We start from the raw sequence: 24,320 nt of genomic DNA, 5'->3' as shown, positions 1-24,320 counted from the left end.
AATGTCACATCTGGGGATTGGATTCTGTGCTGCTGGGTGTGCCCTAGGCACTTGTGGACAGTCCGGGGTCTTAGTCCAAATGTGTGGACAGACATGAGCAGGGAGCAGCAGTATCTGGGGGCCACGGCCATGTATTCCAGGAAGTCACTTGAACAAGTCAGGGGACAACAAAGGACCCCTGCTTTGGGACCCAGGAGGCCAAGGTTCCAGACCTGGTTCAGCTGCTCTGCCTGTCACGGTCTTCTTGCTGGCCCTCTCCCTCCAGGAATCCCACAGGCACCTCAAGCTCAAACTATCCACAACTGAACTCATCATTCTGCCCCACAAAGGTGTGTCATCATCTCAGGGAATGGCACCAACACCCGCCCCAAGTCACCAAGCTAGAAACGTGGCAGTCACCATAGGCTTTCTTTCATCCCTCACCACCCCACACATCCAAGCAGTCACCATGTCCTAGAGAATCCACCTCATAACAGCTCTCGGATCAGTCCCCTCCTTTCCACTGACACTGCCTTCACCATCTCTCTCTCAAATAATGCAACAGCTGTTTTGCTGCACTTTCAGCCTCCAAATCCTCTCCAAAATCCATCCTCTGCACCAGCCGTCAAAACACCTATCTGAAAAGACAAAATAACGCAAACAAAACAAAACAATCTGATCTGCTACTCTCCTGCTTAAATCCCTCCAATGAGGCCATTGCTCATTTCCCTAGGATAAAAGCCAGACCCCATGTACCTGCCCAGCCTCATCACTGGCTGCTTGCCTCCGCCCTAACTCCACACACACACACCCTGCAGGTCCAGAGGCCCTGAACTAGTCCCAGTTCCCCAGTAAAGATCAGTCTTTCCTGCTCCTGTGTCTCCCCCTTGCTGTTGCCTCCCATGTCCAAACACCTGACCTTTAGCTAACATACATTGGAGACTTACCACATAGCAGGCTAGGTACTATACTAAGTGTTCTAAGTGCTTTCCTGCTTGGGGACCAGATGGGATGATGGAAATCTCAGGGGAGGAATGTGATATGGACACTGGTGACCAGAGTGAACACTCTCCCAACATCTTGGCATTATGGAAACTCATTCAATCCTCACTCAATGCCCTCCACTCCATCCGGCTTCCAGAAAACCCCTTCTGATCCCTCCTAGCTGGGTGGGGTCTGTCTCAGCTCTGTCTCCCTCTTCAGTGCCTTCTGTACTCTACTGTGTCCTGAATCCCAGCTATTTGGGCTCATGTGTCCTAGTGATCTGTGTGGAATAATATTTCTGATACAGGAACAGACACCTAGCCCACACCTTTCCTTCCTTCTCACCATTCAATTGGTGAATGTGATGTGAGATGTGACCTTCTCACATCACACTCTGCTCAGTGCCCGAAGGAAGAGATGTGATTGCAGAAAGCAGAGAACAAAGAGAGGTTTTCCTGGCATCTGAGTTTCAAAAGCCTAGGCTCTAAAGGGAACATAAAAGACTTAAGGCATAAACAAAAGATTTGGGAGAAAAATGTAAGAAAAAGTAGGTGTCCCCACCACCAGATTAACAAAAGATTCCCTAAGCTAGGGAGAAGAAAAAGCAAGGAGGAGGGGATGTAGTGAGAGCATTGGCATAGGAGGGCCCCAAAAGGGAGGGGCCCTGAGCGCCACTCCCCAGACCAAGCCCCTGGACAGGTTTGCAGGGTGTGAAAGCTGGAACTCATGCATTGTTGGTCAAGTAAAATGCAGAGCAGGACCCCAGGCTAGAAATGGCTTCAAGGTGTCTCTGGGTAGCCAAGGTCTCACAAGTCTTTGCATGTGGCACAGAAGTGGTGGAGAGCCTCAGGACTAAAAGGGTTATACAGATGGGGACAAGAAACCACTCTGGGAACGCTTGCTTGTACCACTAACTGGGGACCAGGTGGGATGATGGAAATCTCAGGGGCGCCACATGGACCCTGGTGATAAGGGAAAACACCCTCGCAATATCTCGGCATTATATAAGACCCTCGGGACTCAGCTGTGACCTTTGTGGAAAGAGAAGAAATCCCAAAATGACAAAAGATTATGTTTCTGGCACTCGGGCAAAATGGAGACTCAAAACAGAAGTTACATTCTTGTGATATTTCTTGCACATCTGAGATTTGTACCCGCTAGTCCAATTTCCTGAGCCCTTAGCCTCCTTCCCTATTGGGTGTGGGCACCACAAGGGAGGTCTCACTGATTGAAATCATCTCAGCAAGTACACACACACACACACACACACACACACTCACACAACTCCCTACTCCCGGCTGCTGCAGCCTGACACAATGGGGCAAAAGCCTCAGACAGTAGCTCCAGCAGCTCATGCCAGCTAGGCTCCGTCACCCCTGTTGATTGTCTCAGGGTCCCTCTTTCCCTCCCCTCCCCACACCCTTTCCCTCAGGAAAAAAAAGGCAGCACAGAACCAGCAAATACTTCATTGGAGACACACCAGACTCCACCTGCATCAACTCAGGATACCAGCCACCGCAGCCCCAGTCCCAGCCCCATCTGTCCTGCATCCCCCTCCCAGCACAGCCCAGCCCAGATGCTGCCTCTGGGAAGGAAGCCCGAGCCCAGAGTTGCTGAGCTGCTGGGAAGATCTGGAGACTCAGCTTCCCCAGGATGGACTCCGTTTCCTTAGGAACGACACCACGTCCTGAGAGGGCCTGGTCTCCCAGGGAAGGAATCCATGTTCTCAGGAGGGTTCCATACCCTGGGAAGGGCTCCACACCCCTGGGAGGGACTCCTTGGTCCTGAGGGGGCTCTGTGGCCCTGCACAGGCTCCAGTCCTGAAGATGCAGAAGGACTCCAGGCCCTCGGGAAGTGTGCCAGGCCCCTGAAAGAGTTCCATGTCCTTAAGAAAGACTCCATGTCCTCAAGAAATACAACTTGTCTCTTATCCCTGGGAGGACTCCATGCTCCCAGGAAGAACCCAAGGAAGGGCTCTCTGCCCCGGGGAAGAGTTCACGTTCCCCAAGGGCAGCCCAAAGCCCCTCTCAGCTGGCACAGATGCTGCTGACAGTGGCCCCTCCCGGGCCCACAAGGCCCAGCTCCTCCTGCTCATTGATGCACAGCTGGTAACCACAGCCCCGGGCCCGGGCTCCAGATGGGACCTGGCGGTCAGTCTTGGCACGAGGGGGCAGCAAGAAGCCCACGCTGCCAGCGATGAGCATATGCCAAATGCTGTGAATGTAGAAGTAGTTGTCTCGAGTCTCCACAAAAGCATAGAGCAGGATGGCACTAACCGCGATAAGGCTGCCTGGGCACAGGTAGAAAAGCCAGCGGCGCCATGTGGGCGGGTAGCAGTGCCGGCGGCGGACGCTGCGTACTGTCTGGGGGAGGCAGAGAAGTGGGGCTCAGGAACGCGAGGCCTTGGAACCCAAGCCACTGCTGGTCACTCTCAGGCTTCCCGAGCCCTGGTGGTGACCTGAAGGCATCTGCCAAGACTGGAGTGCAGCGCTGTGAGCAGCACAGTGATGACGACAGGGTCCCAGCCCACCTTAAACTGGGAACCAGATACCCAAGTCCCTGCACCCAAGTCCTGCTGGGACCTCCCCACCCCCAGCCCACCCAACCTTACCCAGGCTGTGGCCAAGATCCCCAGGGCAAAGAGACTGGGTCCAAGCAGGTTCCAGAGTCCATGCCGGTCAAGCTGCAGAGCCATGGACAGCAGCATAGCCCCCAGCAAGTACAGCACCTAGAGAAAGAGGTCTCCAGGGGCTGAGCCGGGATGGTGAGAGGCATTTGGCAATGCCCCCAGGAGAGATCGGGAAGTGGATTTCAAGTAGACTGTGGCTATGGTTGTCCCCCAGGGCCCACTCTGGACTGACCTGCTTGAACACAGGCTGTAAGCGAGCCATGGCAATGACAGTGACCCACACGGACATTAAAGAGCCCAGGAAGTCACAGAACTGCAGCACGTCGTAGTCCATGATGCAGAAAACCACAATGCCTGGCTGGTCACAGGCATGGTAGAACTGGAGGAAGAGAGGACAGGCATTGAGAGAACTTGCGGCAAAGGTCCAGGTCTACAAAACCGGAGAAAGAGGCCATAGGGGTGGCGTGCTGCTGTCAGGAAAGTGGAGGTCAGAGCGCACAGACTGAGCAAAACTGGGAAATGCCCAACTCCCCACCCCTGAGAAGAATGTGGTAGGGAGGCCCGGTTTGTGTCTTAGGCTGTACGTATCTGGCAGCCCTGAGCCTCGTTCTCACCTTCCTAATCTTCCTGCTTCTGGAATGTGCTGTGAGAGCACCAAGCCAAGGGATCCAGGTCTCTCAAGCTGAGGCCAATCCTTGCCTGTATCCCCTTGTGCTCGTGTGGGTCCCACCTGTAATCCTGGCCCAAGCTCTGAGGCTGGAATCTGGCCTCTTGGCCAATCCAGATCCCAAGCCCTGTCTGTTAGCTCAGACTCTGAGTCATGCTTCACCTTCAGACCTTGCACTAATTGGTCCTCTGCATCCTCTCCCACCCAATGCCATGGGGGAAGCAGGGGGGACGGTAAGAAAAAAGGCAGTCCCTAAAGCCATGGAAAAGAGCATGGCACTTTACACCACAGGAAGAACATAGGAAAGGGACAGTGCTCACCTACCCTACACTGTGGGGAACACAGCAAAGAATAGGGTATTGAGGAGCTTAAAGGTGGGGTGCAGGGGACACAAGTGGAACTGGAACAAGCTATACTGGGCACCCCAATTAAGGAACGAAGCTCTGCCATCAGCCCTTGGGTCTGTGGTCACAATCCCTGTGCTCCGCTGGATAATGCTATCAGGACCTCTGGCAGCCTGCATTCCCTTATTGTGAAAACAGTGACCCAGGGATAACCTGAGTTCAAGTTTATTTTGTCTTGGAACATTTGCTGTCACCTTTCTTTGAACTTCTGTGTAGAATTTAGGTAATTTGAGTACTTATCGATGCTAAACACTAAAGCCATGGATGGTTTCAAGAATATCTGGTGCAGAGATGCAGGAACACACTTCCCTCTATATCACGTGCCTTACAAGCCCACCCAAAGAAAATAGACTGGGCAAGGTCTCTGAAGACAAACAGCTCTGACCGAGACCATCACAGTGGCATGCTCACTTCTCCCATCTCCCAATATCGCCCTGCTCCGTGTCAGGAAGAATGGGTTATTATGGTAATGAAAGCAGGGTTAAGAAAAATTACGAAGCTATAATGGGGAAGAAAAAGGTTTTGACCTATGTAAACTTGACCAAAATCTACTCATTGGAGCTGAGTTTGAGACATGCCAGCAGATTTTAGGGGATCAAAAAAGTCTCTTAAGATTCTGTGAATCAATCTGTTTGACCTCTGTCCCCTGTACTTTACCCCAGGTCCTCAGGGAGCCATGGCTACTGAGAGCACCTGAGAGGAGAAACAACTCAGTGTAGTTGCCAGGATTGGGCTGAAATGCATCAGGCTGAACCGAAGCTGGGGCAGGAAGACTGTGCTATACCATCCAAAGGCAGCCTTTGAAGTGGCTTGATCTGACTGGAGGGATCCTTTAGGCACTACTTTCAGCCCACATCAGTTTCTTCATCATTCTATCAAAAGGCAACCCTAAGTCACAAGGGCTCTGAGCCCAAAAGAGAGACAGCCTTACAGACCTCAGTGAGACAGGTATCCAGGCCTCCAGAGGCACGGCTCTGGGTGTGGGTAAGGAGAGGGCAGGGATATCCAGCGCACAGCTGAGGAGAGAGATAGCGGAGCAATATCACAGTTTCACTCACTGGCAGCAGTGGGGTCTCAGCAACTTCTGGGGAAAATGAAAATGGGAGAACCTAGTCTCCTGTTTGAATGAGTCAGAGCTGAGAACGAGAAGGTGGAGGCGAGGTCAGGAAGAAGAGTTCAGGGAAAAGGAGCACTATATCCCGAACTCATAGCACAAACCATGACACCCCAACCTCACTGAAACAGCAGCGACCTTAGGGAAAGCAGGTGGGAAACTGAAGCAGGTCTGCTGTGAAAGCTGACAGAAGCCAGCCCAGATGCAGAGCTGCCACCAACAGGATGGGAAAACAGACTCAAAAGTTTAGTCTTGAGAGACAAAGGATGAGAAAGAAATTGCTAATGTTTCTTTTGAACCTGTTGAAGATTTCACCCAGTCATTCAAATTGCAAAATGTGTAACTTCAACCAACAGAGGGAAAAGGGTGAATAACATAAGGGCAGGGACAAGCTAGGAGTTTAGAAAAAGAAAAATAAATGAAAAAGAAAACTCAGGGATATTAATTGACATTGGGAAACCTTGGGTTCGATTCCTTCGCATTTTAAACTGCCAAGTCTTAAACTTGTGTACCTATTCTCTTTCTTTCCCTTCACTTTGGAGGTAAAGAATGTTGTCCCTTCAGGAAGAGACTGCTCTGGAATTATCATGTTTTTTTGGTTTTTTGTTTTGTTTTGTTTCGTTTGCGGTACGCGGGCCTCTCCCTGTTGTGGCCTCTCCCGTTGCAGAGCACAGGCTCCGGACACGCAGGCTCAGCGGCCTTGGCTCACAGGCCCAGCCGCTCCGCGGCATGTGGGATCTTCCCGGACCGGGGCACGAACCCGCGTCCCCTGCATCGGCAGGCGCACTCTCAACCACTGCACTACCAGGGAAGCCCTATCATGTTTTAAGTGAGTATCCCAGGCTTTTCAGAGGGTTCATAAGTTTGGGGACATAAATCCCTCTTTTATATTATTAAATAGAGAAAATGAGTTCTTACTGGGAAACTTGGAGAGACTTTTCATGTGGGTCCATTTAATGTTTGAATATGCCTCAAAGGTTTATTTTTTAATTCTTTCTCTTATATGTGATTAATTGGGAACTAATTTGGTTCCTAAACAAATCAATATTTTGGCCTTTTTCTATTTCTCTACCTCCAAGACCGGATACATGTACTACTGCTCACTAAATTACCCAATACTGTTTTATGATTTGGATTTTATTTTAAAGCATTAATTTTACCTTTCACACTTCACCAAGCGCTTGTTTCATATGCCTTTCAGGTATATAGAAGGAAATGCGCAAACACTTCTGGAAGAGGGACTTGTAATAAATCTTTCAATCTCAGATAAGAGAGGATAAATACCAGCAGAAAAAAAGCAAAGCTGAATCACCTAACATTGAAGACACATCTAAGAAAATAATTAATTGAAGGTTTATTTCCTTCTAGGAATTTCTACATTGAAAAAAAGAGTGGGGAATAATGGAGAGATCGTCTCTGGAGTGGAGAGGTTTTGGAGGATATCATCTCTCTAATCTTTTTTTACATTAGTATTCCTTTTGTCATCAGCAATAAAAAGAAGTGGTAGAAATAACACAGAAAGATTGGGAGATTTAAGAAAAGAAATTCAGACTACTAACTAGTTTCTATTAGTATAATCTAATCTGACACCTTCCTCAGCTTTGGACATTTCTTTACTTACAAGGTAATTTTGAACAATTATCCTAAATTGTTTTTCTCTGTGGAATTTTATACTTTTATAACATAACTATACAGTTTGTCTACTGCTCCAAAACAGAGTATCCTAGCACTAGAGAATTTAAAATTGAAGATGCAAATATATTCAATCCATACAAAGATTAGAATATTTGTACTCAGGACAGAATGAAACTTCCTGCTGTTCTCTTATTTTCTGCTTCTGTTTCCTCTTGGAAACAGTCATGGGATTTTGCCAAGGGCCACTGAGAATTACTTGTGCTGGTGTGAGGAACAGAAGAGGTAATGAGGAGGTGGGCTTGCAGCCAGGATCTCAGCAATCGGCAAGGAAGGCTGCAGGGGCCCCAGGATGTCAGCTCTGTCTGGGTCTTTGGGGATCCAATTATGAGGACTCCTCTAGCACTGTGAAGGACATGTGGCTTGAACTGTATGAGTCAGAGGTGCACAACCGCAATGTCTGATATATTTTCCCTGTGATCTCCTGTATTTGGTTTGGTTATATTTCCTGACCTTTTGATTGGCTCTTTTTATCTTTTTTAAGAATTTGAGAACTACTAAAGTGAGGTCGTTAGCATTTATACATACTCCAGGACTTCTGAGAAACTGAAGTCAGGTTAGAAATGTATCAATGCACGCTCACTGCCCTATGCAAGGGGAACACTACAGCTCAGTGATTACATGAGAGGGATCTGGAGGCAGGCTGAGTGCGAAGTTTGGTTCTACCACTCACCTCAGGCCTTAGGCAATGTATGTAAACTTTCCTCATCTGCAAAAAAGGGATAATAACAATAGCAATACCTATTATTACAGTGCTATGGGGAGGATTCGATGAGCAGTGTCTGACACACAGCATGTATTCAGTAGATGTTGTTTTTCTGTTATAGTTATCTGAACTGTCGGCTACATACAAAATCAAGTGCTGGGTTTGTGGCTTGCTTTGTTTTGCTTTTTTTACTTATTTACATTTTGCATTTTAAACTCCTGAAGAACAAAGCTACTGTCTGCTCCCAGGCCCTGGGTAGGAACTGACACACTACTGCCAGGTGTAGACTGTCCTGGATTTGAAGACAAGGAAGAAGACTGTCGCCTACCATGCTGGTGCTGATACCTGCAATATGAAAGATGGGTCCTTAAATGGAGACTGCTGAGGAATGAAATAAGTCTAAACTAAATAAAGAACAGGAAAGAGTGACAACAGGAAACCTGCCTGTGAAAAATGAGTCACAAGTAGCTCTACACTTTGGCACGTGTGGAAAAAGAACAGGAGTTAGAGCAGGACTTTAGGCAACACCTCAGAGCCAGTATCTTCTCCTTGATCATTTGCTTACTGCCTTATTTAAGAAAGTGGAAGCACTGTATGTGGTGCCAGGCACTTTCAACTCCCCCAGTGTTCCCACTAGGGGAAGGTCTTTTCTTTTCAGGATGATATGCCATCAAATCCAGAAGATAAGAAGTCATCTGATACTGAATACCCTGAAGCCAATGCCCAGGATGCTTTGTGAAGTGCAGGAGAATGGATATGCTCTCCTCACACGCTCCAGGCTCCTGACACACTTAGGTGTTCTTACTAATTGTGAACCACATTAGATCTGCACATAACCAAGAGTGCGCTGGTGAAAGAGCTGTTGCTAGAGGATTTGGTGAGCAACAATATAAAAAGGATCTTGAAACTAAAAAAAAAGAGAGAGAGAGAAACAATGTTGAATATAAAAACAGAGTGGGGCATTGTCAGAGCAGGTCTAAAAAGGGGACCAGTCAAACAAAACTGAGGTGTGCTGTTCTCATGCAGCTTAAGTGGCCAAGGTCCTGCTACATGGCTCGGTTACAGTCCACTGTTCCTCACCTGCGGAGAAACAACCAGGACCCTAGAACATGACTCAGTTTCAGGACATTTGCCCCCCACTTTCTCCTAGATGATACGTAGGATTTTTGTAATTTGGATATATGTCTGATCTATTAATACTGGACAACAGAGAGGCATGTATTGGTTTTTGTAATATCCTTGTTGCTAAGACATGTGGAAAAGTCTGAATCCATCTAAGATGTTTGCAGTGCTCATAGGCAGGCACTGTACATCACAAGATACCAAGAGCCCAGGGATGAGATGAAAAGATCCCTAGATGTAGCATCTCAGGGGATTTGTGTAGACACAATTCCAAACTGTAGGTCAGAGTTTCTCAGCCAGTGTGTTGAGGTAAAGGTCCCCTCAGCCCTTAGAGTGGACAGGCAGGGTGCGGGTCGCTGGAGACCCCACACTGTCTCCAGTGACTGTTATCTTAAGTCGCAAACAGCCTTGCTCATATATCCTAATGTGCCTTATAAAAATTATCACGTTCGCATGCCATGATACGAAGCGGTCAGGAAGCACTGCTGTACAGTGAAGAGGAGACATTCTCATACCATGAAGGTGTAGACATCCCCAAACCCTGTGGTGGAAATGTAGGCTCTAACCCACCACCACGGATAAGGACTCGGTGAAAGACACAGACGCCACCGCATACCGTGGAGAAGAACATGGTGAAGGTGTAGACAGCCGCTTCCAGCACATATCGGCTCCGAATGGCCAGGACCACGGGGGGCAAAAACATGAGGTTGCTCAGGCAGAGCAGTAACGTGGACAGAAGCTGGAATCCGTAGGTGAGCGCATCCGCACTGTCGGTGCAGCCCCATCCCCGCCATCCTGCGGATGGGAGGGGCACAGGGTGGAAGAGGTGAGAAGGCAGCCCGGGCTTCAGCAGACACTTCCGCGGCGGTCTCTGCTCAAGCCCGACGCCATGGCCAGAGGAAGCTGGTCCCACCCTGACTCCGCCCCCCCTCAAACTCGGCTACTGAGGCTGCCGCCTCCCTTCCGACCGCCCCGGGTGGGGTCCCTCGCTAGCCCAGCCGGCTCACCGGCCTTGCACTCGCAGGCCGCGTACAGGTAGTTGTGCGTGCGCAGCAGCTTGCACTGGCCGTAGGGCCCGCAGTCGTCCACGCACGGGGACAGGAAAGTGCGCAACCGCACCTCGGCCGTCGCGTTCCGGCACCTCACGAACCTGCGTACAAACTGCCAATCAACCGGGCCCGGGCGCAGCCGCGCCCCGCTCCGCCCCGCTCACCGAGGCCCCGCCCCGCTCACCGAGGCCCCGCCCCACAGAGGGAGCGCAGGGTCAGGAACCAGGTCCCCGTCTGCGGGAACGGGATTCGCAGCCTGGCCACTCGGGAGGTGGCACTGACCGTGAGGAGGAAGCCGGCCAGGGACTCTGAGGGGAGAAAGGAGGAGTCAGTGTGGGGTCAGGACCTAAAGAACCCTCACCCTCCTGCCCCCAGTTCCCAGACGCCCTAGCCCATCCTTCCTCCATACCCACCCCCCTGCCCCCGACTTCCAGCCCCCACTCCTTCCCCGGTTCCTCACTCCACCTTTGGAACAAGTCATTGCTGCATCCCCCAGGCTCAAGGGCACCTCGTGAGTCAGGCATCCGAACACTGTCACATTTTCCTGGCGCAGGGAGCTCTGGGCAGGGCGGGTATAAAGATGAGGCGGCCACACTCTCTAAGTCCTCCCACCAGCACCCCCGCCAGACTCCTCCACCTCTTAACCCCTCCCCAGAAACCCCTCCAGGCTCTCACTGGACACCCCATTCCTGCAGGTGCTCTCCACACGGAAGCACCCTCCCCACCCCTCACCTCCTCGTTCTTACAACAGAAAAATGGAAACACCAGATCTTCCACAGCAGAGATCTTTCAAAGACTGATGAGAAGGCAAGGCCACTTCTGAGTCCTTTCTTTGGGAAGAATTGTTTAAATTCTGTCTAGGCAAGAGACAACACCCACTTTTTCAGTCCTATCTAGCTTGATGGGGGGAAGGGGAAGAGCACTGTTGCTGGATGTAGACACTAGTTGTAAACAAAGGTGATTGTAAGGTTTGTCAGTCCTCTTCACATCTTCACCTGGGCCTTGAAGGCGGGAGGCATGTAAAGAAATGCACTCTTCCTCAGGTGAAATAATTCTAGGTACTGAGCAGTGGTAATAGAACGCCTACGGGATTAAATGTAGCAAGCTGGCTGGGATTAAAAGAAACTGGATATCCACAGGAGTAAAGGGAAAGGGTTGTCTACAAGAATAAAGGTAACAGGATGCCATAAGCTCACCTCATTCAAGAAGGATTTGAGGCAGCTTATTAAATACATATAACAGGATAAAATAAATACATGAGGGAAATTTACAAATCTGTCCCTAGATGTGGGCCATATATTTGCTGACTTCCAAGCAACCAAAGCAAGGAAGGAAACGTGAGTTACCACATTTGTGAGTCCACAAGATAAAAGTTAGAGTCTCAGGAGAAGCACTGCACCCAAAAGGGTGGTTCTCAGTTAAATTCACATCAAAGAAGCACTGTGTGCTGCCCCACCTGCAAGAGTGAATTTCATACAACTTGTTCATAACCTCCCTCAGTGCAAGCTTAGGGCTATATGCCAAAGTGTTTTTCAGCAAAAGCCATTCAGCAAAAGCCAAAGAAAAAATGTTCTCTAGGTATGCAGTTCTCTGAGCCAAGTGTCCAGTTTTGATCCAAGGGAAAACATCAAAATACTTGAGGAAAAGATCAGAGTAGGTGTGCCAATATACCTTTCAGAATAAATAGAACAGGCTGTCTGAGGTGTGCAGCAGTGTCAGAGCATGCAGATGGCTGGAATGTAAGCAGATGCCTTTTAGAGAAAACAGACAAGAATGCAGAGAAAGACAGGGCAAAGCAGCAGGGGAGGTGGGCCTCTCCTCTCAGGATACTAAGGAAGAGTCAGTATGGGTGGGGCTGGTCTCTGACATAGGCTCTGTAGTTTCAAGGTCAAATCAAGACTTCACTGTCATTGCCCAAAGGCATGGCGATAAGCAAACACAAAACATACACAGTCTTAGCGAGAACACAGTCAGAGAATTTGAGTATGAAAATAAGGAACATCTTGGGGTTGAAGAGTCAGCTCTGTCCTGACCAGGAGGATCACTAGAAAGTTCTGCGCCATGTCCCATAAAATACCACCTCAAGACACAGACCAGGTCTCAGGTGGGTGATAGGAAAATGATCCCTGCCCCAGAGCTGAGGGATAGTAAAGTTAAAAGGATTTTTGGCTGAGGGAACAGTAGATAAATAATTAGATCAACGCCAACCCAAGACAGTTGCCAATGGCCTGACACAGGGTTCTGCCCTTGGCCCAGTCTTGTTCAGTGCTGAAAATAATGACTAAGAGGTTTAGAAGGCCAGCTTTTCAAGTGTGTGAATTACACAAAGCAGTGAAGATGCAAGGTCCAAACCAGTGTTAGGCAATGTCTCAAAGATGGACATAAATTCTTCCACTCAGGTTAAAAAGTGTGCTGCAAAAATATGAGATAGGTATTGGCAGCGGTTCACGTGAACCAAGCTCAGGGCATGAAAATGTGCATGGTCCTTGGTTACAACTAGATGAACACATCAGTTAATGTGGATAAGGACTAGGAGGACATATACCGAAAAGCTAAGCAGTTGTGTTATGGAGGTGTCTTCCTCTATTTTCCAAAGCCTTTATATGTGATCCTACTATTTTTATAATAAAAAAGTATACAACTGTTTTGAAGCAAAAAAAGGAAGAAAAGGAAAAAGATCCAGAGGTCTTAGTCCACCACAAGCCTCAGGTGATCCCACAGCGTGAGGCAGCAGCTGAAAGAGGTAACTTGATCTCAGGCTGCACAAATGCTGCCTGCCACCCAGGTCAGACCACCTTGGATCACTTAGTTCAGAGGCATGACGACCAGAAGTATGACCAGAGGAGGCAGCAGAGGATGAGAAGTCTAAGATGCTGAGGCTGTTCAGCTTTGGCGAGGCTGAGAGGCATCCAAAGGGCTGTTAAAATTGGATAGGGATGCAACAAATGTACCACACCAATGCAAGACGTGAGTAATAGAAGACACTGTGTGGGGAAAGAGGGGAACTCTCTGTACTTTCCTCAATTTTCTGTAAGCCTAAAACTGCTCTGAAAAATGTCTATTAAAAAAAAAAAAAAAAAGGACGGGGTAGACTACTGGATATAGCTTCTGGGGCAAAACAAAGGTCAGTGGGTAAAAATCCATGGAGGCAGACTTTGATGGAATGCCAAGAATGCCTCTAGCAATCAGAGTGGCCTCAAGAGGTGGTGAGCTCCCCATCACAGGAGATATGCAAGAAAAAGTAAACACCTGCCATAGAGAGAGGCCCTTAGTGAGTGGCAGGTAAGCCTATAAAACTGGGAAAATCCAGACCGCTCAGCTGCCCTGACTGACCCAGCCCATGTGTAGTAAATACTCAGGGCATGTTTGTTGACCAGAATTGGGCTGAAGCATGGTCTCTAACCATGAAAGGTGAAAGCAACCTAGAGAGGCTTTCTGGAGGAGGTAAGGGCCCCTTCACCCTGACACCTTCCCCTTCGGGTTCCCCCAAAGGGCGACCTCCCCGCTCTCCACAAATAGTACCACGTTGAGCTGGAGCTCCAGGCTGAGGACGCCTCCGCTGTCCAGCACTGGCAGCAGCCTCAGGGCAAACACGGCTGGGCGTTCAGGGGGGAGGGCCACGCTGGGGCCAAAGAAGACGTAGAAGTGGACGGAGAAGGTGTCCAGCTCATTGCGCAGCGTCGGGCGCACTGGCCAGCAGTGCTCAGGTGGGGATGTGGCCCCGGGCCCCTCGGCAGGGACCCCGAGGGATGACAGCTCTGGGGGCAGTGGCTGGTTGCCCAGTGACTGGGGCATGTTCATGGCAGCTCCGGGGACCAGGGCACGGGACAGGCTGGGCTGTGGGCACTCTGTGGAGCAGAGGAAATCAGAGCTGGGGCCTGCCGCCCTCACAGCCCTGCAGCCCCACCACACACCAGATCTAAGCCCCATAGGGTATAACAAAGGGTGGGGAGGCTAAGAACTGGAATCGAACGTCCCTTTGGCGTCTGGCATCTAAGGTCACAGGACCGGGTCCAGGGGCTCCCTAGTGGTCACAGCTAATGGAATGTCATGTTGGAGGGACTCAAGGTCATCTCTTCTGCCCCACGGGCAGTGAGGACACTGCTGAAACAGGTGATGGACCCTCTCACTGACTTGCAAGGGCTTTGGCAAGGACCATGTCCCAGAAGTCCTAGCTGTCCCCTGCCTACTCCAGGACACTGAGATTAAATCAAGGAGAGTAATGAGGTCCCTTAGTGAGCCCCAAGTCAGGTACCAAGAAAAGATCTGATGGTCTTCCAATGACTTGAAGTTCCAAGTGGGAGGGCTTTGACGAGTAAAGGAGCCTGGGCTGGGCCGGGGAAGTCGTAGGCACGTGGCCGAGGACCAGTGAACACAGCCACTGTGCTTGCCTCCTCCCAGCCACAGAAGTCGGCACAAGCTGGGTGGCTGGTGCAGGTGTGGGGCTTCTGACCTTGCAACTGCACACACAGCTGGAAGCAGACGGTCCTGCCAGGGCCCCGGGATGGTGTCTCCACACGCACGTAGACCCAGTGTCCCCACGGGGGCAGTGCCAGCTCCAGCTGGCATACCGAGGCACCTCCACAGGCCACAGAGCTTGAGTTGTGCAGGGGTGGGGCCTTGGGACGTAGGCGCAGCGTCAGGGGGCAGGCGGATGCCCCGCGGCCCCCCACGCACACCAGCTGCGCTGAAACTCTGTAAGTGAAGCTGGGCACAAAGACCCTGCGCAGAGGGGAGGTTGGAGGTGAGAAAAGACAGGGTACAGAGAGGTGAGAGGGACACAGGATGAGGGAGACACTGGGAAGAAGGGAGGAGTAGGGGACAGAAAAACTGGAGGCCTTTTCGGGTCTTCCCCTCTGTGCTGGGAGAGGGGGAGGCAGGGGGTGGGAGCCGCCCTGGGGCTCTGGGTAGCTCAGCAGTCCAGGCTGGCCAGAGGGAGAGGAAGATCAGCAGGTAGGCTAAGGCCGGGGAAGGAACATGGGAAGGGCCCAGTGTGGGGCAGTATTTGACTTACTTGTATAGGGCTGAGCGATTGTGGAGGGAGAGGGTCTGCTCAGAGGGTCGCCCAGGCACCAGCACAGCCACGTCCAACAAACGCCGGACAATCAGCTGCGGCTGAAGGAGGTACTGACACTCATCCTGGAGACCCTGAGACACAAGCAGGGGTGGCAGGAGGGGAGACAGCAAGGTGCTACTAAAAGGCGGCGAACAGCCTGCTGAGGCAGAGGACAAACCTCCTCTGGCTCTCCTGCTTCTGGGGCTGTGACCGCAGTCCTCTAAGCTCTGGGTCCCTCCTAGGTCTGCAGAATCTGCTGGGATCCTCAGCATGGGCTGAGGTTTAGGGACTCAAAACTGGGCCCCTCCTGACAGTCAGGCCTTCCCTTCCCCTCCTCCAGTAACCCCTCCTCCTGAGCATTCCTAGACAGCCCCTCAAGGTAATTTCAAACCACCTCATTCCCCCACCAAACCCTCAGGAACACTGGGCACTAGAAAGCCCCTTAAAGGCTTCCAGTCCAAACCTCCCCGCTTCCCCCAACCGAATCTTTAATTTCCTTTATTCTCCACCTGCCCCTCCCAAGTGCTTGTCCAGCCTCTGCTTTCATACCCCCAGGGAAGAGCCACTCTGCCTCCCAAGGGACCTCCAGACTACAGGTAACTTGAGAAAAGGAACCTGGTCTTATTTTATTCCCCCAGACACAGAGCCTAAAGTAAAGTGCACCCCTCACAGATGAATGTTTGCTGAATAAATGAATGAATAAGTGAATCAACCCAGCTGGGGGCAGCTCTGACCTGTATGAAGCCAAAGCCTATCTTCTGTCCCCCGACCGCCGCTCTGCCTCAGGGGCCCACAGATACATCTGCTCCTTCTGCCTCAGTCTGGGTTTCCTCTGCCACTGGAGGAGAACCGTCACATCTCCCCGAGCTACTCTCCTGGATAAAATCCCTAACACTTCTCTACTTGGGGGGACACCACGCTGGCCCTGCAGCATCTCCAGTGAGGATGGGCCCATTAATTCCGGCTCCTCTTCTGTGGCATTTGCAGCTCTCTGGGCCCTCGATCCTAGCAGTTCAGGGGAGGGGGGCTCCTGATTAGGCTTCTCTCATCTTTTGGACAAACAGTCTTATGCTGGCCCAATAAACTAGAGGCCACTGTTCACTTATGTGGTTGTTCTGACCGAGACATACCATTAGCCTTGACCTGGGACAAGAATTCCAGGGTTTAAAAAAAAAAAAAAAAAAAAAAGAATTCCAGGCTTTGACATCCCACTGAGTTCCATGCCACGGAAAAAGCCAGCCAAGGCTTGTTTGCTGACTTTTGTTTTGTTTTGTCTGTTTGTTTGTTTGCTGACTTCTAGCAAAGCTCCACAAGGTTGGAAGGGGGCCTTGATGGATGCCAGGCTGGAATATCTCCTTACCCTCTGCCTGGAATTTTCCTGTACCTTTTGCATCACTGCACCCCCAATACCTAGCACACCACCTGGCACATACTAGGTGCTAGAAAATATCTGTTGAGTTAAAGAACAGGTGTCAAAAAGAGGTCCCTTCAGAGAGCTCCTGAGCCCACCTCGTTGCTCAGAGACCTCCATCTCTGATATCCAAAGCAGATGTCCCTCATCTTCTGTGTCAAGCCCTAAGGACCAGAAATACTCTCACAAGTTATTTCATCAACCCCACTTCCTAACGTAGGAATCACCACCACAATAACCTTGTGGTGAATAAGCCCTAAGGGTGGGGACTCACACTCGGGAGCCGGCCCCCGTCCTTACTATACAGTCCAGAGGGAAGAAACACTTTCTTCCACATTTTGCTTGCTGTTGCCCTAACTAAAAGATCAGTGGACATGACCTCTCTATTTAAGATGTGCTCCTTCCTTAAACTGTATAATGTGCATGTCTAACACCTCCCTATTGTGCACGGAAGCATTCAGTCAGTGGAGACCAGGGAAGGTCCAGCAGGGACCTTCATCCCGTAATGGAACCACAGAGAGAGCAGCAGAAGTCAGGTCCTCAAGAGCTGCCAAGGCAGAAGCCAAGTGAGAAAATCCAAACTCAGTCAACGTCCGTGCTCTTGGAAGCAATAGAACCAAAGCAAGGGACCAGGGGGCCAGGAGGGCCAAAAGTGAGAAGTGGAGTGAGAAGTAGTCTGAAAGAAGCTGGAGTGGAAGGCCTTAGATTGATTCCTAGACTGTCCTAGTATAGGTGGGCTGAGTTTCTTTAGTAAGGCCTGAGCTGCTGGGTGAGGCCTGCAGACTGAAGATGCCCAAAGATCTTGGCCTTCTCTGTGGGAATACTCCAGCACTTGGCACAGCCCCGGCCCACAGTTAGCTAGCACCAATCAACATGGAAGTAGATGAGCACTGGAGAGACGGCAGGGGGCAAGAGTGGAAGCAGGGAGACCACTTAGGAGATTACTGTTTTGGCCCAGCAGACGGCTAAGGGAAGGTGTGCTAAGAGTGGAAACAGAATTAGATGCATCCAGGGCATCCTTTAGAAGTAGAGTCAACAATACTTTTTCTTTATGGATTAGCTGTGGGGAAATAAGGGAAAAAGAAGAATCAAGTATGACACCTAAATTTGGGGCTTGAGCAACTGGTGAATGGCAGTGCCATTTACTGAGAAGAAGATTAGAGAACAAAGAGGCTTAGACGGAGAAGTGAAATAGGAATTAAAGAGATTTTGATTTGAGGCTTTGTTTGGATATGTACTTGCTAAGTTTGAGACTGGTCTTAGACATCCAATCAGAGATGTCAAGGAAGCCACTGGATATAAAGTCTGAGATTCAAAGAAATTTGAACTCACTTAATACACCTGGAAGACATGAACTTATAGGTGGTATTTAAAACTGTTGTGCTGGAGACACCTAGCAAGGGAATGAAGAAATAAAAAGGAGTTGTCCCAGGACCAAGCTTTGGGGTACCACACGTGAAGAGATCAAGCAGAGGAGAAGCCAGGAAAGGAGACAGAGGAGTGGGCGGTGGGCAGGAGGAAAACTGGACAGTTCTGTAAAGTCACAAAGGACAAGCGGAGAAAATGTTTCAAGAAGGAAAGAGTAATATAAGGAACTAGGTAACAGCTAGTTACTAGTCAGCTCTGGAGAGGAAACGTGGGGACTGAAAGGGGACAAAGGGAAGAGGAAGACTTACTTTTCACTGTATGCCTTTTGTACCTTTCAAATGTTGTACCGGGTGCATATATTACCTATTTGAAATACAAATAAAATAATTTAGAAGGAGGAAGAAGAACAGAAGGAAGACTGTTAGCAGATCTGAACCACTTCAGTTGAGATACTGAGCCACACTTGGTCCTAGCGGGTGGATTCAACTGAATCCTTTCTTCTGTACAACCTGCTCCTTTTCTTTCCTTATTGCTGTTTTCATTCTTTTATCTGCTTTCACTTACTTTCACATCTTGGAGCTGGGGAGAGGAAGCATTCAAGGAGAACTGTGCCCCAGATATTTGGAGAACTTCCCCTAATAAGCCATTTGGGTGCCACATGTTACCCACAAGCCAAAGGGCAGCCCTTCAGGGCAGACTGGCAGCTGGACACCACAGGAGGAACACATGCGCCACACAGGAAAGGTAAGGAGATAGAGGGCACAGGTCAAGACAGAAGTGGCTGACAGAAAGAAGGAGAAAAGGAAAGGAGGAGAAATGAGATCAGCTTTGGAAACATGAGTTTGAGAAGATGGCAGAAGGGCAACAAAAATTTGCCCAGCCCCCACCATGTGCCAGGCTCTGTGCTGGGCGCTAGGAATACAGTAGTGAATAATACAGAGGCCAGCAGAAGTGTGGGACCACAGCCCAGGAGAGTGGCCTGGACCAGATTAGTCACTTCCCTTTTACAACCTCTTAAGGCTCCCTATCACTCTCGGGATAAAGTTCAAACTTCTAGGCCCTTCCTGATCTGGCCTCTGTTCACCCCTCCAGCTCCCTCACTCACCCCAACGCCTGCCCCACACTGAACCACTTCAGTTCTCCCTTCTAAGCTTTAGCCCATCCTACTCCCACCACCTGGAATGCCCTTCCCTGCTTTCTCAACAGCAGGTCTCACTTCCTAACAGTTTCCGAAAACCAACTCCCCACCATGCTACCAAGCTGAGTTATCCACCTCTCCTTTGTCCTCTTAAAATACCTCCTGTATCTCACTAGTATACATCTTATCTATCTGTGTCCCTAGCACCCAACCCAAGGCCTGGGACAAAGCAGGTGCTCAAAGACTAAGGTCTAAAGGGAGGCCTGAACTCGTCCCCAAAGCTGAGGAACAGTGCTGCCTTCTTACGCTGGGGCCGTTCAGTCCCCACCCAAGGATATCCCTGAACCCACAATAACTTCCTGTGTTGGCCAAGCCTTATGGGAAGTCAGGACGATGGGACGAGGACGAGGCAAGCAGAGAAGACGGAGCCCTGGAGGAATGCTCTGGACAACCCAGCCATAGGCTTGATTCTAGGGAATTAACCAGAGAACTTAAGAAGCCCTACAGGCCCATGTAAGATTCCAGAAGATAATCAAATTCTTAGAGGAAACACAAAGAAGATCTTACCCCCCAACCTCTAGAACAGGCCTGACTGGAGAGCTCCGTCTCTCGTGAGGTCCACACACGGCTGCCAGTCACAGGGTAACTGCACCCTCTTCTCTCTAATCTCACCACACCCTGGGGATCTCTACGGGGTAGGGCTCCAGCTTGCAGTGCCAAGTTCCCCAGGCCCCACTCGCTATATCTAGATGCAAACGGGCACGTCAAGCCTGGTTCTGACCTCTCCTAACCAGGCTTCAGCTCCCATAATCCCAGCCCAGGCCTAGGCGCCAGATTCCTCCTGCTCAGTCAGAAAGGTTGTTGGATAACTACAGCAGGGCTTCAGAAAGATTTTCTCTTCTCACAAAGAGAGTCAAGAATCAGAGCTGGGACCAGGAACAGGCTCTTTGGGATTTGGCCAAAGACCTAAGAAGACATTCCTCCTAATAGAAGAACACTTGGTTTGGATGGGAGTCAAGAACCTAGAACCCAGAGCCACTTCCGGGCAAGTTCGCAACATGCTCTCACCCAGAGGGCTCCCAGGCCTGCAGAGGAGGTTCTCCCGTACATCACTCTCAGGAAAAACTGGCCTATCACTGAGGCCTCGAGATGCTCCCTCAGCCTGAGTTCCCATCTCTGACAACAGCAGTGCCCATACACTTGTCCCTGTGTAATTCAGCTCATTCAAAAGCATTATAACACCTCTGAACGCTGGGCCTCAGCAGGAGGAGGAGAGGGGAGTCTGACACAGTCCGGGGCCCCTGCCCTCAAGGAACTCACCCTGGAGAGAGATGGCCAGGTCAAATCCTCACCTGACTGGGAATTTCTGCCTCTCCCAATTCTCAGTGGCCAAACCCTACTCACTTTCTTGTTCTTCATGTCCTGTTCTTTAAATCCTGCTCAGCTCACGCTTGGCCCTTTGCCATTACCACTGACCCCACATCCGTGGCCATCCCACTCTGACATGGCCACCACATCCCACCCCCCTTCCCACCAGTGGACAGGAGCAAGAAACCTTCAGGTCCTCTCACAGTAATGAAGAGGTCTAGCCTGCCCAGTGCCTGGGAGTGGCAGGAAAACTCTGCAGCATTTCCTTCCCCTCCAAACCAGAATGGAGAAGCAGCCTGACCTCAACCCTACAACACTGGAGACTTTAACAAACTCTGCTCTATGAAATCACTGCCGATGTTTGGGGGAAAGAGCGTCAACAATCAGGTTGGATGCCAGGCGCCCAAAGCCGCTTCTTAACAGGAAGGGGCCTCCCTGCCCCCGAGTATTCTCTTAACATCTTCCATAAGGTGTCAGGAGCTAAAATTATGATAGAAGAGGAACGTATACTCCCAAATGGACTAACGACTGGGCTAAAGCCTACAAGAGTCTGCGGGGCTATCACCAACCAAGACGTAGAACAAGACTAGTCTTGACCCACCAGGTGACCTGCTGACCTCTAGCTATGCCCCACGCCAGCCACCCTTATGCTGTTGCCCACCCTGGCACAAGGCTGGTGTGCCAGGTAGCCCAGAGATGGAGAAGCAGCTCTGGCCCCTCCTACCCTGGACAGTATCAACCCACCTTGACAGAGATGTGGCCGTGGGTCCGGGGCAGGTGGGCAGCCAAGAACCAGTCCCCAGGTAAGGGGCTGCTGACGTTAAAGATGCCAGAGGTGCGGTTGGGCAGTGTCCAGCTGAGAGTCAGTGAGAAAACCCCAGGCACAGCCGTATCCCCTGGGAAGTGTGTGTGCAGGGGATTGATGACAGGGGGTGCCCCAGAACGGAAATACCTGGGGGACCAGAATGAAGAGAAGAGGAAATCAGGCAATGGGGCGGGACATGGAAAATGGGGGAAAGAAAGGAGAACTGTCATTTATTGCCAGTAAAACAAGTGGATTCCCTATACCGACCCACACAACAAAGTGGTTCCAGGTCAGGTGTCAGAACATAAGGGGCAAAAGATCAGCTCGGGCGCTCAAACAGTCATACAGTAGCCAGGAATGGTCAGGAGACAGAGGTCTTGGCCCTCAGCCAGTCACACTTCAATCCGGACAAGGGTCAGGGGTCAGGGTCAGGAGGTCAGCTGACCTCCTGAACTCGCATTTTCATTTGGAAAGTGGCCTGGGGTTGGAAGCGGGGGTCAGGAGGTTAACTCAGACGCTCACACAGTCACACTTTGGTCTGGGCAGTGGTCCCCAAAGGTTCCCCCCTGCTCTTTGAAGATGATGAGGTTCCACACGGCCAGGAATGTGTCTTCGGGAACATGGAAGTGGAAGAGCTCGGTGCTGGCGAAGGAGCGGAAGGGACTCAGCTTGCGGGGTGAGCAGGTGGAGTAGTCAGTCAGGAAGAGGCCTCCTGGGGAGCAGGCGGAAGAGAAAGGAGCAAAGTAGGACAGGCCATTCCCAGCAAGCCCCAGGCACACCAAGCTGCCTCACCCACAGCACCGACTCAGCAAAGGTTCTCCTCTGCCCGGGAACTGGGTCTCATGCTGCCCTCGCCATCATTTGCTTTCAACCTTACAGTGACCTTGGGAAAAATGACCTCTCTTTACAGATAAGGAAACTGAGGCTTAACGCTAGACCAAACTGACGATTCAAACCTTGATCTGTCTAAATGCAAAACCAGGACCCTCTTGAGGACCCCACAGCTGCCCCTCACTTAGGAGCCATTGTTCTCCTCTTACCAAGCCTAACAAAACAGCTGTGGATGGTGCACACGTGTGCGTGCGCGTACGCGCGTTTGTGTGCGTGTGTGTGTGTGTGCTGGCATGGACTCTTAGGCTGAGCAGCCTGGAACTCCACCTGTGGGCTTGGGAGTCAGCATGGAACTGTGAAACTGCCTTGTTTATTTTCTTCCCCTTTCTGTTCCCTTGTGGTCAGGAGCAATAAAAACTCTCAGAAGCTTCACAAGAGCTGTCTGTATACTGGCTCAGGGCAGCAGAGGGGAGGGGAAAATGTGGTGAGGCTGCAAGGGGCCTGCTTGGGTGGCAGAGGCCAGGACAGGAGCTGGCAGGCCACCACAAGAGCCCCAGGGAGAGGAGGAAAGGAGAGCCAGCAGGGCCTCTGGGATTCAGAAGGAGGGGCTGGGGGCGCTTCCTGGAGGGAGGCCCAGTGAGGCAGTCAACTGGTAAGCCAGTGGAATCTCAAACTACCTGGGAATATTCATATCCAGACGAGGCTGGGGTGGGAGGTGGGAGAAAGTGGCCCTCTGTAGCCGAAATGCCAAGATACCTGATCATGGCTGTTAGGAGCAGAGCCCAGTGAGCAGGAAAGTCTGGTGTAAGCAGCTACCAAGCAAACACATAGGGACCAGGACTGCTGTAACAATGCAAAGAACCCAGCGGCTCAGCTGGATAGAAGAGGGCCCCAAATGACAGGCAAAGCTCTGGGGAATCTGACTGTTTTGGAGACTTAAGACCAGCCCCAGCGAAGCCCAGAAGGATGCCCCCAGGACAGATGAGAAGGTTGGGAACTCAAGCAGCTTCAGGACAAGAGTAGGGGCAGTGGGTAGGGGAGACCTTGAAGTAGAGTTTTCAGCCCAGTAGGAAATACCCACAGGCCTTGCCTATTCTGACAGTTTCCCCCTCTGGAGATGGGAGATGTAACTCCAAAAATGAGGCATTTGAAATAACAGAGAAAGAAGCATCTGGAAAAGGAGGCTGCTGAAGGAGGGAACACAGATCAAGGTTGGCCCTACTGAACTTCAGCAACCTTGAGTCACCCTGCAGAGAGCCGTCCTATATAGGTGGAGGTCACTAGCCCTAGACTGGCCTGTGCTCTTCAAAAGCCACGGTTATACCCAAGGACTAGTCTGTGCAGTTCAGGCCACATGGTCACTCTCAACAAGGAAGACCTGCCACCTTGCAAGCTGAGCACTGCTCAGGAACCAGAGAGGCTCACAGAGCAGCACTCACAGGGCAGTGGTGATGTATCAGAGAGGGATGAAGGGAAATGAACCAAGAGATGGGCAAGAAAGGTTTCCTAGGAGCCCTGGCTGTGACAACTGGGAGGCAGAAAGCTAAGAGCTGAATGGCCTGGATACTATTGTTACAGGGAAGCAGAGCACTGGAGCACCCCCTGATGGAATTAGGGAAGGGCTCCTCCTCCTCAAAGCTGGTACCAGGTATGGGTCATCAGATGGGTCATTGCTACTGTTAGAAGAAATGCTGGCCAGGCCCCCAGTGCAGATTCTCAGAGAGCTGGTGATGAAAGCAGCTAATGACCTTTAGGAAACAACAGACAGACGTGCACAAAGAGCCCTGTGATTAAAGGAACATGGCATGGCCTGGAGAACTGGGGGACTAGTTAAGCCACCCTGAAGTGGCTAGGGGCTACAGAGGTCACAGAATAGCCTGGTGGGAAAAGGGAGTAAAAAGAAGCTGGGGATGCTGGGGGGAGCCTAGAGGGCAGATGTTTGAGAAAGCGTCCACAGCCCCATTCACTCCAAGCTTTGGTTTTGGGTTTCACCAGGA

General features: G+C 50.8%; 1 protein-coding gene across 12 annotated transcripts in view; it reads right to left on the bottom strand.

Moving 5' to 3' along the window:
• Positions 1-24,320, bottom strand: part of TMEM8B (transmembrane protein 8B) — a 44,110-nt gene that overhangs the window by 6,960 nt on the left and 12,830 nt on the right. For 2 of the 12 annotated variants that reach the window (XM_024762999.1, XM_024763001.1), the window contains 11 exons: positions 18,490-18,544; positions 15,361-15,494; positions 14,800-15,068; positions 13,869-14,194; positions 10,812-10,905; positions 10,531-10,654; positions 10,305-10,447; positions 9,914-10,092; positions 3,825-3,971; positions 3,575-3,691; positions 2,414-3,326 (listed from right to left, as the gene is read on the bottom strand). In XM_024762999.1, coding sequence (XP_024618767.1) covers positions 2,991-3,326; positions 3,575-3,691; positions 3,825-3,971; positions 9,914-10,092; positions 10,305-10,447; positions 10,531-10,654; positions 10,812-10,905; positions 13,869-14,147 — 1,419 coding nt within the window. In that variant the 5' untranslated portion in view covers positions 14,148-14,194; positions 14,800-15,068; positions 15,361-15,494; positions 18,490-18,544 and the 3' untranslated portion in view covers positions 2,414-2,990. The other 10 variants (XM_024762994.1, XM_024762997.1, XM_024763002.1 and 7 more) reach the window with 10 other exon arrangements.

The sequence above is a fragment of the Neophocaena asiaeorientalis genome, unplaced genomic scaffold, assembly GCF_003031525.2.
Source record: "Neophocaena asiaeorientalis asiaeorientalis breed wild unplaced genomic scaffold, Neophocaena_asiaeorientalis_V1.1 scaffold449, whole genome shotgun sequence".
Lineage (NCBI taxonomy): Eukaryota > Metazoa > Chordata > Mammalia > Artiodactyla > Phocoenidae > Neophocaena > Neophocaena asiaeorientalis.
The sequence above is the reverse complement of the archived record's forward strand: the minus strand, read 5'-3'. Positions and strand labels throughout refer to the sequence as shown.